Source organism: Pleuronectes platessa, chromosome 2 (assembly GCF_947347685.1).
Source record: "Pleuronectes platessa chromosome 2, fPlePla1.1, whole genome shotgun sequence".
NCBI classification, from domain to species: domain Eukaryota; kingdom Metazoa; phylum Chordata; class Actinopteri; order Pleuronectiformes; family Pleuronectidae; genus Pleuronectes; species Pleuronectes platessa.
Genome location: NC_070627.1, coordinates 2,760,953 through 2,780,584, shown reverse-complemented (window position 1 = coordinate 2,780,584; position 19,632 = coordinate 2,760,953). Strand labels below are relative to the sequence as shown.

At 42.5% G+C, this 19,632-nt stretch overlaps 1 protein-coding gene across 1 annotated transcript; it reads left to right on the top strand.

Moving 5' to 3' along the window:
• Nucleotides 1-4,574: 4,574 nt before the first annotated feature.
• rims4 (regulating synaptic membrane exocytosis 4) lies at nt 4,575-19,277 on the top strand. The gene is made up of 5 exons (XM_053411559.1): nt 4,575-5,068; nt 10,095-10,207; nt 12,240-12,341; nt 13,984-14,123; nt 17,421-19,277. Exons 1-5 carry the CDS (start codon nt 4,992-4,994, stop codon nt 17,637-17,639), a joined length of 651 nt encoding a protein of 216 aa, XP_053267534.1. The 5' UTR covers nt 4,575-4,991; the 3' UTR covers nt 17,640-19,277.
• Nucleotides 19,278-19,632: the final 355 nt, after the last annotated feature.

Here is a 19,632-nt window from a genome sequence, read left to right as displayed (position 1 = left end):
CACAATGTAAGCTGCCATTGCTGTTGTTTCAGGGACGTGCTCATGATACAAGGCAACAGTGAAGATGTGTAAAGTAAACTGGGATGTCAATGTGTCCCAAATGCTGTGATTGACACCTGGATACCGATTAACAGAGTTTTTGAAAATGTTCACTCTGTTTTAGTGACGTGGATGAGAGGCACAAACACAGAGGGAACTTTTTTTTAGGTGCAAAATATCTGCGTTAGCTGGAACAGGGGACTATACTAGATGTTAAACAGCTTAAAGACAGAGAGAGAGAGATGAGGAACAGAGGAGGAACCACAGGCCCGATGTTGTGTGGAAAGTGTCGGGCATGAAGAGAATCAGTGTTGAAATATTGTAAATAAGACAAGCTGCTGATCTGCTAAATTCTAATCTGTTATCCTGATTGCCTGGCAAGATTGCCTTTCAGTCTGCGACAGATAGAGCATGTTGAATCGGATTGAATGGAACTGAGATAATATCCCATCAGCGGCATGGAAGGGTCGCAGCGGAACCGAGTGGTTGATGTGTCTCCCGCCATTATCCACCTGCTGTGTTGGTTATGTAACTCTTACCCTAACTCAATGCAGCACCTGTGAGGAGAGGTGACAGGAGGCTACACACACACACACACATACACACACACACACACAGAGTTGTATCTTTGACTTCAGAGGACATTACAATGACTTACATCCATTTTCTTGTTGGTGTTGTGTGTCTGTGAATGTGTGTTTGTGTACATCTGGGCTGCAAGATAATTTTTTTATGGACACTAAACATATTTCTTAATCTATGTCCCCATAAGAACCACAAGTCCTCAAAATGTGTAAAAAAGACTTAGGTCCCCACACTGAGAAATACAAACACCACACACACACACACACTCGCCCATGTTGTGTTTCCTTCTCTTTGGGGACACTCACTGCCGTTGTGTCTTAAATCTTAACCAAATAAAACCTGAAACAATTTTTGACCTGAAACACAAAACCAAGTCTTAACCCTGAAAGTGAGAACTGGCCAAAATGTCCTCACTCTGTAAGGGCTTATAGTCAAAGTATCTGGAAGGGCAAGAACACAAACACACACACACAGACACACACTCACACGGAAATGTAGAAAATGACATGCCGCTGTGCGTCCTCACTACAGGCTCAGCTTCCACTATGGTCTCCCTAGTAACCACATCATTGTCCTTGGCAACTGTGTCTTTATTTCTGTCACCGCCGGAGACACAAGCTGTGTCCAGAATCATTCCCTTGTTCACTCATTACCCCCAATAAATTGTGCAGCGTTGCATTGTGGCACCATTATTACAAAGTAGGACCCCTGCTGTGGCCACTAGTATTCTTAAAAGAGCACTTTATCAAGCAAACACAGGGTTGAGACAGATGCACAGATACTGGATAAGGTTTTTTGTTTTTCCCAAACCAGCAACAACTTTTGTCTGACAGAAGTAAATGCATAGCCAGTTTCTGCAGAATAGAGGACATCCGCAAAATTATGTAAATGAACACAATGCTTGAACAGAAACACTTTTACTTTGGAAACAAATGGACAACTTTAGTGGCTGCTGAGGAATTGTGGATTTAGGTTATAACATGATAATCAGAAAACAGCTCAAACATTTTACTGTATTTTAACAAAACACTATTTGCCTTTTACTGAGACGTTTTTAAGTTTATATATGTTGAATTTTAATTCATACAAATAACAGTTTGAAGTATCCAAAGTCATGAGGTGATTTCTGTAAAGGATGAATTAATAGAGTAAATTACTGTGAAGGAAAGAAACTACAAAATAAGCAAAGAAGTATATATATAATAAAATACTAAGCAAACAAAAAAAAACTAACAAAAATACAATACAACAAAATATGAAAACGGGAGAATTATAGCAAGTCATAGTTCAGGTTTATATAACGAGTGTGTTGCAGAGCAGAGGAAGGAGACAGAAGAAGAACAGAGAAGAGAACATGTGTTTTTTCTTCTTTGTGTGTTCATGAATATGTTTTTACACATACTTTGTGTTCATGCCGTCGTGTTCTGTGATACTCTGGAGATCAGGGAGATTTTTTTTTTTGTGAGTATTTAGTTTAGAAGAGGATGTTTTCCAGGATTTATTAAAGTCTGTGAACTGTTATTATCTCTATTGAAACATTTTCTGTATCTAGTTTAATCCTGTGAGTGAAAAGATTTTCTACGTTTCCAGTTTTTTGATATTATCATTAGGTAAAGAAATCAGTGTTTCTGAATGAATGTTTGGTTTCACGAGAGTAAACTGTGTGTGTTTTGATGCTGGTATAGACGAGCGTGACTCGTGACTGTTCTCAACACAATGGTGCACATTCGGCTGCAGGGCTGAGAGCAAAGCAGATTTGGTGGCTGGTAAATCCAGATGTGGGGCGAGATTAGGATTAGGAAGTTTATTTTACAACTCCAGGGGTCTGCATGTGGCTGTTCAGGTTGCTCATCAGGTCACTCGAGCATTAAAACTTCATTCTGACCTAATTTCTGCTGCTTGTAATCTTTACAACCGTTGAGCTTTAAGCTTCCGTCCTCTACAACTCATAGTTAATCAGGCTGAACGATAACGTCGAGTGGATGTTTGGGATGAAACATGTAAATGCAGGTTCGTATTGTTTTACGACTTTTGTCATTTGCATCATGAAATCATTTGAAATGCAAACTTGTGAGTTGCTCCTTAGTTGCTTGATAATCTTTAAAATATCCTATTTAGGGACAAGATTTGGGGGCCTTTTGGTTTTGGTTCAGAAATCGGCTTTATGCTTTTTAATTTATCTGCGTTCAATATGCTGTAAAAATAGAAGAGCCAAAATGTCGCCTTGACATAAAACACCTAGAAAATTTATAATTCTTTATGTTTTTGTGTAGATATCTACTAAATACAACAGATTCAACTGGGTAAACGTTCAGCTTGAGTCAGTTTTGGCCCATGTTAGGCCAAAGTGAATCTTTCACCTTGTGACAGACTGAACAGTTAAATATATATAAATAATACAAAAATGAACATTTACAAGATGTGTCCTATAGTTCGTTCTGAGCAAGAGAATATAATTTTTATCTTGGCATCACTTGATTTCTAGGGATTATTATCATCTGGTGGTTTTACGCAAACAGCATGTACAGATCTCAATTCTGCTGATGGAATAATGTTTCTGGCTGCCACTGCCATTAAATATGTTTATGTCCGCATTTCCACTTTTGGTAGAAATGATCTCTGGAGTCAAAGACTTTTAAAGAAATGAAAACCACAAGCAGACGGAGGGACAACTAACCTACATTGCTTCAAAAAACAAAAGAAGATTAAAGTTTAAAGTGGAATGAATATTTCCCGTAATACTAATATACAGTATGTGTAGTTCCAGGTTCTATTGACCTTTGTGCCGGGTCGTGCTGACAGCAGCCGAGTGGTAGCTCTGCTCAGGAGATCACTGATCGTACAGAACCAGTCAGGGAACAGGAGCTTTAACCCAGATCTGCCAACAGCCCGTCCCACGTGAGCACGATGGAAATAGAACCATTCTAGGTCGCTCTGTAATAACTGCAGGGCTAACTTCGTAATTTGTATGTATGTATGTGTGTGGGAGTGCGTGTGCCAGCGACTCTCTTTCCATTAAGGTGATTGAAACTGTCTGAGGAGAAAGAGACGGTACGACATCGTCTGGAATTGATCAGGAGCCGGAGGCTGAGGAGGGAGGAGCAGAAAGATGGATCTTAATTCATCGATTTTAACTTTTAGTCAGAGTAAAAGAAAAAGACCACACAACCTTTTAAAGAAGACAGTGTCACATGGTCTCGATACTGTGTGTGTGTCTGTGTGTGTGTGTGTGTGTGTGTGTGTACTTGCACATGGGGACTTTTTTCTTTAAAACCTAAGTTAGGTTTAAGTTGAAGTTGACGTTAAGGTTAGGGCTGGGTTTAGGTTATTATTAGTATAAGGGGGAAGGTTTCGTAGTTGTTTTGCTCAAGGTTACAGTAAATCTCTGGGAAATGATTGCAAGTCAATGAAGTCATGACTGTGTGTGTGCGATTATGAGTGTGTTTGTGTGTGTGTGTGTTTGTCTCTGTGTGTGTGTGTGTGTCCTCACTATTAAAGGGAAACAACTTCCCCTTCCTGTTCTAAAAACAAGGTCAAAGACCTTCTGTAAGAGCACTTCATTATAAACCTAACCTCCATCAGCACACTCTCTCTCTCATACACACAAACACACACACTCTCTCTCTCACACTCACACACACTCACAAGCACACACACTCTCTCTCTCACACTCACACACACTCACAAGCACACACACACAGGACACCTTGCAGCTCGGTCCCATAAAACGAGCCGTGCATCGATCTCTGGTCTATTTTGCAATAAGATGTATGTCTTGGCTCTGAGGAGGAATCCGGGGCTTTTGTCCTCGGCCCTGTTGAAGTGATTTCTCATCGCCGGGCTCGTCCTTCTCTGACACTGATGAGGTCACGGCAGGAAAAATACATTAACAGTTACAACACAACGGCAATGAGGACAAAACCAAATCCTGCTGAGGGCAGGAGGCAATGAAACGAGGCCCCACAGCAGATACACAAACATTTTCCGAATTTTACGCAGATGTTGATGAATGCCCTAGAGACGGTGGAACATTTATTCTGAAGTGGTCTTTTATACGGATCCACGGCTGAATTTAATTGGTTGTTTCGTGGGTCACGGCCCAACCCTCCATAAAATTTCAAGGAAATCTGTTCAGTTGCTTTTTTACTAATTCTGGCAACGAAAACACAACCTCCTCAGCGAAGGGAATGTTCCTAAAATAACAACGAGTTCACCTCAAATCATTTCAAGGACGATTCTGTTTTCTCTACTTGCGCTGCGCTGTTTTCACAAGTGTGTTTGTGTTGGTTTCACCCACAGTGGACACGGACGGCAGGAAGTTGAAGGGAGGCATCCAGAGGAGCACAGAGACGGGTCTGGCTGTGGAGATGCCGAGTCGGACGGTCCGTCAGGCCAGCCACGAGTCCATAGAGGACAGCATGAACAGCTACGGCTCCGAGGGCAAGTGAGTAAACAAAATCAACACAACTTTGTAGACAACTGAATCTAGTTCCGACAGGTTTGCCTGGGCAACAAAAAAGCTGGTCTGCTTTTGTTCTGGCATCGTTTAGGCACCAGCACCGTTTTTGAAAGAAGAACAAATTTCAGGCTACATCCAAGTTTTTGTTTGAAAACTACATTAACTCTGCTACAGATCCGCCGGGAGATCACACTCCACTTCACACTGTTTCAGAGCCAGTAGAACAGAGAAGGTTTAGAAACGCTGCTGCGCCTATTTGAGTTTGAAACTCTTTTTAGTCACGATGTAGCCTTCGCTGATTCTTAGGGCTCCTGTCACACAGAAGAAATCAGCCTCAGCCGGTGTAGAACACAACATGGAGATCAATTACAAGTGTAACTGCCAATTTTTATAATAAGTCTTGTGCAGCTTAATTCTCTATTTCACAAAGATAAAATTGTTCGTAGGAGACGAGCTGTTCTTTTTTACAATCTACCTCAGTTCAGGTGTCCAGCAGGAGCGGAGATCATGTGAGTGGTCACATGATTTGTGTTTTTAAGCATGTTAATGTTGACGGGGATTAAAATTGATAAAGAGACAAAACGCTTGTGTGGACGGAAAAAGTTTTACTTTGTGTTTCGCTGCAGTATCGATCTGCAGGACTGTTTAGTATCGATGAAGGTTTTTCTCTCTGAACTGTTTGTTCCTGTCGTCCATGGAAAAGAAGCAGTCAGCAGGGGTTTGGATTATGGTTCATGTACACACACACACAGACACACACAAACACAAACAAAGCATACAGTAAAGCCCGTAGGAAAAGGGCCTATGCCATCAGCAATGTAGTACAACACACACACACACACAGACACACACACACACACACACACACACACAAAGCATACAGTAAAGCCCGGTGGAAAAGGCCCTATGCCATCAGCAATGAAGCACTACACACACACACACACACACACACACACAGACAAACACACACACAACACACACACGGCCACATGCAGATCAGGGCCAACCTGGCTACCAGCTTGAATTCCTGCAGTTGCGTAACAAGACACGTCCGCCCGAGCGACGGGGGCTGGGAGGAGCGTTCAGAGACAAACAGTGACGGGGGGGAAACGAGAGGAGAGGTGGACACTCAGAGCGGATGATTGCATCATCGAATGCGCTTGCATGAATATTAATAGGCCATTTTATTTTGGGAAAATGCAAATTTTTCTGTTTATGCTGCAAGACAATCTGGTTGAGTTTTTTTCCCATATAATGATAAACATGGCAGCGATGACCAGTTTACTCTCAAGTGGGAACACGACTTCCTGTGTGAGGAAGCAAGAGAAGCAGGATTTCTTTCTGCTATCCGGCTTAACCTGACCTAAACCTGAAGTTACCCCAATAACCAAAGATCCTGCTTTGTGGAACAGGCCCCAGGTGTCGAAGTCCAGTGGTGTGGGAATAACAAGTGAAAGTTATCGATTGTTTCATGACAACTCCGGATCAAACTGAGGCTTTAATCACTTTTCACTTTAAGCTTATTTTCAGATTCGTAAACCAAGACTGAATAATAACGAAAACAGACACAGAGAGATGTAGAGAGGGAAACTAACAATCTGTGTTCTCCCCCTGAGTGTAAAAATATTGTTGTACAATATCACCCCCCCCCCCCCCCGTAGAAACTACAGCATGAGTTGTGCATGTGAGCAGTTGAAATAAGAGCAAAGAAGCATTTTTTAACCATTTTAATCCTCGTAAAATACGAACCATAAGCATTTACTGTCTGCAAGCAACATTGTTGTTTCTGTGTGTGTGTGTGTGTGTGTGTGTGTGTGTGTGTGTATGTGTGTGTATGTGTGTGTGAGCTCTTTGTCCGTCCATGTCTCCATCAGCTGTTTGGCTCCGTGCACCGGTTGAAAAGCTCCTTGCTGTGCCTGCCTCTGCATGAAGAAGCACTTTGTTTAGCAAACTCCATCCAATCACACTTATGAACTTATTGATGAATGGCTGGTGTGTGTATGTGTGTGTGTGTGTGTGCACTGGTGCTGGTGATTAATTTATACAGACACACTATTATAGCTTCTAGCAGCCATGTTTGGACTTAATGACTCAGAACTGCCCACTGTTCAGTTTCATTCTCTCAGTTATCCTGACATGTTAAATGATGAGTTGTGTGATGAGTCCAAATGCGTCCAAGTGAAACACATCAGGGTGAAGCAACACATCACTGAAGAGACAGACAGGACGGTTACAGAAAGTAACACAAGCCAGAGACATCAGTTAAGAACTACAAAGTAAAACAGGAAGTTCAAATACTAAACCAAAACTTCCAAAAGTCCTAAATAAACACAAACACAGAGTTCCTAAAAAGAAAAAGAGATCCGTCCATTTCATGAATGTCGCTGCTCCCATCCGTCGTTTATGTTGTCATGACCGATAAAAAAAACATCCACTAGAGGGCAGCGCTAGAGTCAGACGTTTCCGAGGTTGTGATAAATACGTCTTGTCCTCGTGTCCTGTGGTCGTATCACTTGAAATGTTGGCTATGCTGCCCCCCCCCCCCCATGATTTCAGGTGGTAGTGTCCTTTTTGTCTGAATACGTACGTTTTCAGAAGATGTGCACAGATGTAAGGACAGAAGGCTTCATCTGTTCATCTAACATTGAGCCCAAAGGAGCCTCTATAGGAGCAGATCCTGACAAAATGATGATGTATGAATTCATTCTATTGCAAATTATATAATGCAAAAATACTGGATACAATCTATAAGCCGGAGGCAAACATGTTACTAGTTTATGATCGATGTAGTAAACATGAAGCCTTGGAGTCTTGTGTTGGTTACACATATTCAATCCTGGCATTGTTTCACAGTTATGAAAACTGATGCATGTTTATAAATCCACTCTCACAACGCTGACATCTATTTTTAATTGGTCCAGATCATCCAAACATTCGAAACTCGGCATTACTGCCTCTAACCAAACCAGTAAAAAAGTTTCTTCCCTACATGCATTTGTAAAAACTTGATGATAAGTGATTATAAAGAGTTTTGTCTTTCTGAGCTGCAGCAGCGACAGTGAATAATGTATTTATCCAGAGGGGGCGCTGCCTCCAGCACAGTTTACATCCAGCATCATCTTTCTGGGAAACAGCAGCATAATCCCCAGATGTGCTTCACACACCAACACTATAATCTAAAGCTCAGGATTTTATCACCCAGTAATACCCACTCCTCGGCTAATGTCGCCTGAATTATTGCATGTCACCGCACTCCTACACACACACACACACAAACACACACAAAGGTTGTTTATCTTATTACAATTTCTAAGGATTTAACATGTAAATGTAGTATTTGCATTGTACTTTAACTTACTTATCAGAGCACATACTGTACGTGCATGAAGTGAACACATGCACATAAGAATAAAAACACACAACACATTTGTCGTCCATTGGTGTGTGAGCTGCCGTTTTGAAGCCTTGAGTTTGGACCAGCGCCATCTTGTTTATTTTAAACCAGAGGTTACCATATTTGGAGGAGTGGTGTGGGAGGAGCCTGTACTCATTGGATGATACCGTCTGTCAATCACACTGTATCCACGCCCACCTGCATGCTGTGCTTTATCGTCTCTTTTAAAATGAACATCCTCGTTGTTTGACGTTGTCTTAATTTCCTGGTTTGGTTTTGAAAAGCTTGAACTATCAGACTTTTTTTATTTGATTTTACACTGATAACTAATTAACTAATTATTAACTAAGAGATTGAGACATAAACTCCTTTGGAATAATACTTATTGACGTTTTAAATCAAGTGAGAAGTAGAGTCATGTTCTCATAGACTTCTATAGAAACTGAATGGACTGAATGGAGGGAATATTAATTATTGAAAATGACCTGTGATAATTTAACGTTTGCTGATGTCTGCATGAATGACTAATGTTTGCTAAGTGATATTTTGTGTTAATCACACAGGAAGGAGCTGCCTTGTAAATTATTGTGTAATCTCTGCTGAGCGGCTCATTCTGAGGTTAATATTAAATGTCGGCCCGCGAGACTTTGTTTTCTGGAACAATCCAGTTAATATTTAAATTTCCCCTTTTCCCGTCATTTAATATTGAAGACAGAGCTACTGTATGAAGTGAGGACGTCACGGTAAAGGAACTGTTCAGTTTAAATAATAATTCACCTGTTTCCTTAAATGTGCATCGCTCCGATCAGAGCAGCGTAAAACCCCAAATGTGACATGAAAGGATGAACGAGGCAGAGAAAGGTTAAAGAGATGGAGAGGAGAAGACAAGAGGGATTCTCGTGAGGAGAGGAAGAGGAAAATGAGAGATTGACGAGAACCCTGGAGAGAGAGAGAGTGTGAGGAGGACAAGACTCGCTGATCTGCTCCGGTCTTTATCTGCTCCCCCCCGACCTCAATCAATCATGTGCAGCTACTTGACTGAAATAATAAACAAATACACCAGAGTATCATTTATACATTTCAGTAGTTCTGGGAGGTCAGCTGGTCTGTAAGGAGTCCGCCATGACGTTATGAATCCCAGTTAAAATCCACAACCTTTAAAGCAGAAGACTGATCACAGGTAAACAGTTACTGGTCACCCGTCCCCGGAGTGATGCATGATGGGAATCAAAGAGTGATGCTACACACCAGCATCATCACATATAAGGGAGGATTTGTCCTTTAACTGCTGTGAAACACACACACACACACATGCGTGCACGTAGTTGTAGTATACCTGGCAGTCTGCCACTAAAGCACTCTGAGCTGATTCCTTTGCACACACGCAAACACACACAAAAACAAGCAAGCATACACAAATACACACAAACACATGCAAGTGAAGCACACAGGGGGTTAAACAGGCTGAGTGTAGTTGTTCTCAGTCTCTTTGTCTCTTCCTGTTTCCTCTGTCTCTGAGTCACTGTCTCTGTCTGACTGAAGACCTGCGAGTCCCGGACATGTCTTTAACCATCCGTCTCTTTGTCTCTTTGTCTCTTTGTCTCTTTGTCTCTGCAGCCTGAACTACAGCGGCATGTGTCTGGCGTCTGATGCTCAGTTCAGTGACTTCCTGGATGGGATGGGACCCGCCCAGTTCGTCGGGCGACAGACGCTGGCGACCAACTCCATGGGTGAGAGAGGACGTTCCTGTTCCCTCCTCAACAGAGAGAAGCTTTATGTTCAAGTCCAACAGTCAGACTCTCATCTAGTTCTTATAATTACTGTATCTCTATAGACTCAAAAGTCTAAACCATTGATTGGAGGCTTTAATGTATCCGTAGGTGTGAATGTGAGAGTGATAATCACGTGTCACTGTATGTCGGCCCTGTGACACACTGGCGATCTGTCTTGGGTGTAGCCCCCTCCCCCCCCCCCCTCCCTGCGACCCTCGAGGGATAAACGGTATCGATTAAAGATTGATTAATTGACAGTTTATAGAGAACCACAACGTTTGATCTGTGTCTAAAAGACTTCCACACTCTGGATGATCAGCAAACTTTAAGGAAAATTAAATGTTCAAGTTGTGACGACCGACAGAAACACGTTCCACACATTAATAAATGTGCTGTCACCTCAAGTGCTCGTGTGGAGCCATGAGATCGACAGAAAAATACTTTATTGATCCCGAGGGAAATCAAGGGATCTGCTGTAGCTCTGGTGACACATCGGTGGAACTCTTGTTCTGGCTTGGACTGATGGATTCGCTGCCTCGTGCCCGATGCAGCCGAGTTCCAGACGTGAAGTCATCGAGAATGTGATTGTGATTGACGGAGCCTCTTATGTCGATGAGTCCGAGCTGCGGCTGCTGCAGAGCCCGGGCGCCTGTTTTTCTCTAAATGTATTAATATTGAATGTGTCACATGTCTGAACACACCTGCCAAGTTTGAAGTAGATTGTATGATTGGTTTCTGGGAAAAGAAAATTGCAAACATGAGCTGTTTTTATACATGAACTCCAGAAAATGTGTGGACCCAACTTTCGAGACATTTCCTGGATTTGTGGACTTTTACATATTAACACTGGCTGAGGTTCTTATTGCCCAAAGGTCTCGAATCTCGTAGTTGACGTCTTTATTGGCGTCTTCTACGTGTTAGAGCCGTGAGTCGGGACCTGTCCAGTTAAATGGTGACATGATATTCAGCTTCCAACATGTGTGACACCTCGTTTTCAAGCCTGACACGTTCGTAGTCTTCTAGTTTCGTGTCTGTCAGTTGATAGAAACTTCATCAACACGTCTACTCGCTCAATTTTCTGTACATTTTCCTGCCGTGTCCTCACGTGGACTCACTCAGACATTTTCCGGATGATTTACGAGAGGAACCCACACATGCAGATGGAGATTCCTCCCTCCATGTCTGAGCTACAATACAACATCAGGTTTTGAGGGTCAACACTTTGCAGCTACCAACTGAACCGGTTGACTTCTCCTTTCACAAAAAAGTGCCTCATATATCTGAGCCGTGTCCTGCTGAAGTTCCTCCTCATCGTCTCCTGCATTTATTAATTTCCAGGTTATATTTTCTGGATATGTGCAGCAGTGATTTACTGTAAGTGGGTCAGGTTCCTCTCTGGCAGTCAGACTCTGTCCTTGGCCCGACAACAGTGACACTGACTGGACCGGCTCCGCTCCGAACCTGCTGTCCACTCCGGTGTTATATAATGTGGCAGAACCCAGAATAACTTGGCCGTCATCTGCGCTCTGTCACTTTCAAAAGAATGCCTTTGTCCTTTTGGGAACATTTTGCTGAAACTGTGACTTTCAGTGGGTGGACTGAAGAAAAGTTCGGTTTCACAATGATCCGTTTTACGCCAGAGGACACGTTAGAAAACACTTTGTTACTGAAGCATCGAGTCGACACAGAGAAATGTTCATTTAGTCGAGTTAGTTCCAGTTATATCAATCTGGAACGCCTCAAGATGGAGCAACACCTTTTATTTTGTTCTCTAAATATCTTTCTACTCTTTATATAAATGTTTTTTTCCTTCTGGGTTTACTGGACATGCTACTTTACAAAACAAATACATATTTTTCATCACTGTGTATTCATGTTAGACTTTGCACTGACACCACACTAATAAAACTGATTTAAAGGGCACTTACCCAGAATGGAACACACATTACCCTCCTCTGTTCTCAATTGACCTGTGTTCTCACCCGTCCAGGCGATGTAGAGATCGGCCTGATGGAGAGGAACGGAGGTCTGGAGGTGGAGGTCGTCCAGGCCAGAGGACTCACCATGAAACCGGGATCGAAGGGACCTCCAGGTGAGTCTGACCCAACGGGACAACAAGGGTTGGAAAATGGAAGTTTCCACATGAGATAAATGAAACACGAGTCCGCTACACACAGGGAGAAAATGAATTTACAACAAAAAGAAAAAGATGAAAAGTTGCAAACACATACTTCAATAATAATACAATTCCTCATTGATTGAGACTAATTCATGAATAAGAAATAAAAAATCTCACAGGACCAAAGATGAAAATTGCAGCTGCTCATTCCTTAACTTTAAACAGTTCCAACTTTTAAATTATTATTATTATTATTATGTCATCAATCTCATATCACATCATCATATCAAGACATTTGTCTGAGAAATTGTCATAATTATCGCTGCAGTTATTGAGTTGTGGCCAAAACCAGTTTCAGACCAAAGTCTATAAACTCTTCCGTCCATTAATAGATCTTTTGTTAAGCAATGTAGATTTTCTATGGTGCTGATGTTTGTATATTTTTATATTCTACTGTAATTGCGATTGTGTAACAACAACAACAACAACTAAAAGCTCAGATTATTGCATAATATTAAAACCAGCCATTGATCCTAATTACATAAGAACAAAACAGCATCAGCAAGCAAAAACTATATCTGGTGAAAACTATGTTAGAGAGATAGAAGGGGGGGGGGGGGGGGGATATGATAAACACATGAAAGTACAAACATGAGGGAAGAGACGAGAGAAACGAACGTATTTAATGTGAACTGAAAGAAAGAACATATGATGAAAACAAAAGAGTGAGAGAAGAACAGAGAAACTACAGGTAACAGGAAGACTAAGAAAAACCTTGATCCAGATTTGAACGTGGATTAATCTCTAATCTTCTTATGCAACGTGCAGCACATAAAGCTTTACAGTGCGTGTGTGTATGTGTGTTTGTGTGTGTTTGTACTGTAATATAATTAGTAAGCTGTATTTTCTTCTTCACAGCTGTTTAATGAGTGCTTGGTGCAGGAACAAAGTGAAAATCATAAAACACAAAGCTGACAGCTGATCACACAATGTCGTGAAAAATGACGGAGCGGTGATTTACTTCAGGTTAATAAAAAAACCTTTGTAGAGTCGCTATCATCTCCTCGAGGGGAAGAAGCTGCTGCTGACCACAGCTGCTCGTGGGCGGACGTCTCGATTTCAGAGAAGCCAATGATTGGTTGTTGAGATTCAAGATTTTTATTAAATCAAAAATCTCCCTATACTTTCCTCTGTGAGACATTTTAGACTTTATCAACTGCTAACATTTCCATACGTCTAATTTGGGCTGTTGGCCGTGTGAGCTCATTTAAAATCAAAGCCGGCAAATGATAGACTACAAAATCTAAAATCATCAAAATGGAAGATAAAATATGGAAGATAAAATATTAATATAATAATACGGCAAATGAAAAAAGAAAAGGATAAAGGAAACATAGGTAATAGCAAAAATCTAGAAATACTAGTTTCTGTCTATTTACGATTATCTTTTCAAATAAGTATAAGGCAGATTTGAGATTTCACCTTCAAGAGGCTCAAAACACACAAAAAGGCCACTTGACCTTGACCTTTGACCTCGTCACTGAATTCTGTGCAGTGGGTTTGAAAACGAGCTGCAGCGTCCTGACTTGAGCTTTTCTGTCATTTGTGGTTCCAGCGGCCTACATCAAAGTTTACCTCCTGGAGAACGGCAGCTGCGTGGCCAAGAAGAAGACCAAGTCGGTGAGGAAGAGTCTGGATCCGCTCTACAACCAGGTCCTGGTCTTCTCTGAGAGCCCACAGGGGAAAGTGGTGCAGGTGAGACGCCCACATTCAGCACCACAGTTTCACAACACGTAACACAACACGCTGACACACAATGAAACATGTTCTCCTTCAGTTGAGACAAGGCTTGTTTCAGGTAAAAGTAAATGTGTTATAAAAGATGGGAACACGTTTGCTTTGTTCACCTTCTTAGCTTATGGTGGTAGCATGCTAACATTTGACTGATAATAAAGATGGACGACATGAAAGCTCCTTAAAAGTGAAGCCAAATACTCTTGATCGTCCCCTTTTGGCTGTCCGCGGTATAGGTCTTAAACCCCACCTCCTCCATGTTAGCAGATCAGACCAAACTGAATGTTTCTGTAATAGGTTTTCAGTCATTATAGATTGTTCTTATCACGTGTTTACGTTTCTGATTGTTTTAGTTTTAGTTTCTTATTTGATGATGTAAAAATAGGGTGAAACGTCATGATTGACTCGCGATTGGTCGAGTGCGTGCATCGGTGGGACCTCAATTCTGTGGCGCCAAATAATCTCACAAGCACAAGAAGGCCGGTGGCACAAAAGGAAGTGACAGACAGAGTGAATTAGGTTAGAAATAAGAAAATGAGCGTATCACAGAGAAAACAGAGTGAATCTGATGATGCTGATCATTTACCGATGATTTACCGATCTCAAACCAGCGCCTCTGGATCCTCAATGTGAACAGATTCCTGCAGGATCGTGTGTCTCCCGCTGGCGGCAGAACGCAGCCGGAGAGTTTAACATTCACAGCGAGGCTCTGACCCGAGGGAGCGACAGACGGGTGGAGCTGATTTCCAGACTCCAGCCGCTCTCACGATCTGAAATGTCACAAAAGGATGAGGACGATGATGAGAGAGTTTTTTTTATCTCAGCCGATTCTGAGATCTCCCACTTCTCTCCTTCCTTTAAACTACTTTACATTCTTTACCTTTTCCCTTTATACTCTTTGCCTTTCTTTTCAGCTGGGGTATTATTTTTATACATTATTTTATTCAGCTATTTAAATGTCTACTGCTGTTTCATTTATACACCACGCGTGTGTTTTAAGCTGTGTTTCCTCGCTGGGTGCAGAGGCCTCTGCCTCAGGCGGCTCCACTGATCCTTCCTCTGTGTAATTAGCCACTAAACGCCTCCCTCTTAATTATCCGCTGTCTGTGCGGCTGTCCTCGGAGTTTCATCAAACTCATTCATGCTGCATAATGAAAATCGCTGAAATCAGCAGCGCTTTTCAATTTGTCACTTCCTGATTTTGCAGAGCCGAGCGTCGCTGAAGTCTTGAACACAGAAAGTTCATTCATAATCTTTCCTGAACTCCCACACACATCACGTGGGGGGGGAAACCAAGTTTTAATGCACTGCACATGATGTTTGACACATGCTAATCAAAATGTCAGCATGGATTCATCTTATATCGGGTATTACCTTTAGTTCTTGGTGGTTGTTGATCAACATATTAAATATCTATGGATAATAAATGTTGAGCGTCGGCCATCATCACCAAAAAGCTCCTGAAACTCGTTATCAACACACCCACCCGCACACTGTGAATTTTCTTGCTGTGTTCTCACACCACACTTGATAGAACACAATAGATTTCATAGCAGATTATTAGTGACAGAGGTCGGAGCCGTGGGTTTTTAAAGCCTTCAGTGAAAAAAAAGCCCTAAAACAGCCGGAGGACGCTCGGCTGCTGTCGCTCAGTAATTAGCTGCTAAACACCTCCTTTCTAATTATCAGCTGTCTTCTCCTCCGCTCTGCTCTCCATCTCCTCGTTTCCTCTCCCTAATCTCCGAATGGATGATGTTTCATTGTGTTTTCCACACGTGTTTGTCAGTGTAAGAGTACAGACTTCATTTACTTAGAATAAAGCCATTGTTGCCAAAAGGAAGATTTGAATTTAAGCAATAAAAGTGAACCAACAATAGATCTTGGTTTTAGTGTATTTCTATGAAAACGTGTCACTTTTATCTCTCTTCTCTCGTTCTTTATTATTCTGGTTAAAGAACCACTGTCACTGTGTCTAGATAGAATATCATCGTACGCTGTGACATTAAGATTCATCCTCATAGAACAAAGTGACCAAACCACGATCAGACATATGCTCAAGTACCTTTGATCTTTTAACTATAAGACACACTTCAACGTCCACGAAAAAAGGCTTAAAGTGTCTTAAACCTCCGTAGAATGTTTTAGTGTCATGTGTAAAGTTGTTTCTGTGAACGATTCTCAAACACGCTGCAGCCGGCGTCACCGCTCTGCACCATTACTGTGTGTTCTTAAGGATGTCTGAGTATTGTGCCCCCTCTGGTGCGGCTGTCCACTCAGTGTTTCCCCGAATCCGTCACTCGTCTGTCCTCATCTTCACTTCAATGCATCACGCGCTTTTTCAAAATAAATCAGGTTTTGTCTTTCCGTCCACAACTGCCGTACGTATTTTTAGATTTGATCTAATTCCCGGAGAGTAGAACTGTATTTTTCATCTTCCACCCGTTTCTCGTCCCTCTCTCTCTCTCTGTGTCTCTCCTGAGTTGTAGTGGTTGAGGTCAGGGCCTTGTTGGGATTGAACTGATCGCAGACCGACAGAGAGAGAGAAAGATTCTCCCTCTTTAGAGATGGAGGGAATAAGATTGAAGCAGATTTTGGCCTCTGAGTCTCTGTGGAAATCACAGACACACAGACGCACACACAGACACACATCGACCAGAGGAATTGGCATGCTGGAATGCACGGACACACAAGACGGCCACGTGAGAGGACACACGCAGACACATATTGATTATTTTGTCCACTGGTTGATGAGATGTGGGGCCGTCTCACATCGAGCCCTGATGTGATCATGGTGTCAGGGGACAGAGGACACCTAACATACAGACTCACACAGGTTCCCAGGCACATATCAGCATTATAACACATACACACACACACACACACACACACACACACACACACAATCCCTCTTCATTCACCGACTGACATCTCTGCTCTGTGCTGCTCTAACACTGAGATCCACTCCTGCGTCAGAACAGATTCCAAACCATCTGGAATCATAGTAATTATCATCTTAACCTTGTCAGTTCATCACTTTGTTCATCACCCACTGACGGTTTTATATGTTATATTTACGGACCTTGGTGAGTAGCAGACTGAGATTTGCTGATTTGAACAGTATATTCTCGATAATGTGATATTTATACAGGTATAATAAAGGTATAATGATGGCATTTATTATAAACACTACAGGTTTACTGTTTTGATGTATCTGTGGGACATGGAAATTAACCTTTGTCTTGGGACTTTCTCTTGCAGGTGATCGTTTGGGGAAACTATGGACGAATGGACCGCAAATGCTTCATGGGTGTAGCTCGAATCCTATTGGAGGAGCTGGACCTGAGCACGATGGTGATTGGCTGGTACAAGCTCTTCCCTACCTCCTCCATGGTGGACCCAACAATGGCGCCACTTATTCGCCACTCGTCCCAGATGTCCCTGGAGAGCACCATCGGGCCATGTTGCGAGCGATCCTAGGACTCACGCAGAGATGTGTATTTTTAGTTGTTGAGAGATGCTATTGCTGTTCGGACACATTTTTTAATACAGCCTGTCGACCTGCTCCAGGTTGGACCGGGGGGGAACTGCCCCTGGAGCGGGTAGTTGTTCAGTATCTTACACAACGGCACTTCGACAAGTCCAACCACACCAGGGAATGAATCACTCCCCTCATCTGGAAATTATTTTACAAATCAGTAGGTAATCCTGGCGCTCCCTGGAAACGCACTGTATTTCTTTTGATATCGTGTCGGCCTGTTTTCCAGAGACTCGTGGGATGCACATTTCTTTTGTTGTTGCAACAGATCGCCCCTCAGACTTACAAGAACTTTTTGCTCAAAAAAACACCACTTAATGAGAAGACTTCAAAGGGGGGGGGCTCAGTTGCCGACATCGATCACATCCTGTTGGGACCACGATACACCGCAGGCTCGGCTTTGCTTCAGCTACGCGCCTTCTTCACAGCTACCTTTGATTCTCACTCCCAGGACTGCTTGTTGTCTTTCAGTGTCCTCATGAAGGGGCTGGGTGGCCCCCTGAGTGTTTTTCTGTCCATCCACCAGACTGGGAAGAGTGGGAGACTGTCCTCAGATAGTTTGAGACACCAGCCTCCCAGTTTGCAGGAGCATGGGGTCAACCGGTTGTACGTGAATTCATCTGCGCGCCGCAGGACTAAAGAAGACTTCCAGAGAAGGACAAGACTCATTTGTTGTAACCAACCCGAGACGTCTTGGTTTCGAACACATTGACTTGAGCAGTTTTTCGTATGTTCTCTGTCACACATTCGGCCCCTTCGGTGTTCTGCTGGTTTTCTATCCTCCCAGTTTGTTAGCACTGTAGAAACAATGCTGTTTACCTGCACTGCCAGCTGTTCCATTGGTTCCTGGGTGGATCTGCTCAGTTCACAAGCAAGTTCTGAGTTCCAAAAGACCATGTGCCATAATGCTCGAAGGGCCTGTACATTTTCATTGCAATCGATGAAGACATTAGCTGATTTAAGTGATTATAGTCATTTTGGGGGACAGGGCACTTTGAAAGGCTCATTTATGCTCAACATTAGATATGGAACCAAATGGAGCCGTCTTACGAACACAGAAGAAACAGACTAAACAGAGCAGCACCACCAGAAAAAAATATCATCTCTTGTCCTACGTCAATGCAGCAACAATGAGCCTTAAGTCGAATCAGGAAGTGTTACGTTTGGCTGGAATGAAAACGACTCATGTGGAAAATTGTGATTCAAGACCCTAGTTTACCTGGTGGCTCGTCAAAATTTGAAATCTGATGGTTTGAACCACTTCAGCAGGAGATTCTGTTTGAGCCAAAAGGGATTAATTGAAATTCGTATTAAATATAAAAGACCCAGAACTTTTTTTCTCACATGTGCATTGGTGCATATCAACAGAAGGCCAACATGCAAACACTGTAACTTCAGATATCAGGTGTTGCATCTTGAATCTGTCTTAATCTTTTGCATTTAAAACAGTATTTGACGGGAATTACAATTCTAAGATCTTGCCACTGAAATGTGTGACTATCTGGTCTTTAAACAGTCTTGAGCCAGCCAGGTTTCAATTGGCTCTGAACTCCACTCGGTTGTGCAGATTACATCAAATGCAGGGGGGGGGGGGGGGGGGGGGGTTATGGTACCCATGTAGCAGCACTGACACGTGACGTCACAGCTGCTTCCAAAAGCATGGGGGTGGGGGGGGGTAGTGGCTTGTGGCGGACAGTGTAGGGCTGAAAACTTGCTGTATATCCCAGTTTAATTGTAGTATTGAAACTCTTTTCAATTAGCTGCAGCTCTAGAAGTAGATTTTTAACATTCCTCCTCCCTCTTTCAAACTAAAAAAAGGCTTCGGCTAACGATTATTACAAAAAACAGGTTCTACTGTGCCAATCTCAACCAGCAAGTGTCTTCTTCGTCCTTCCTCTTCCTCAGTTACCTAATGGCATGTGCCATCCTGAGGAG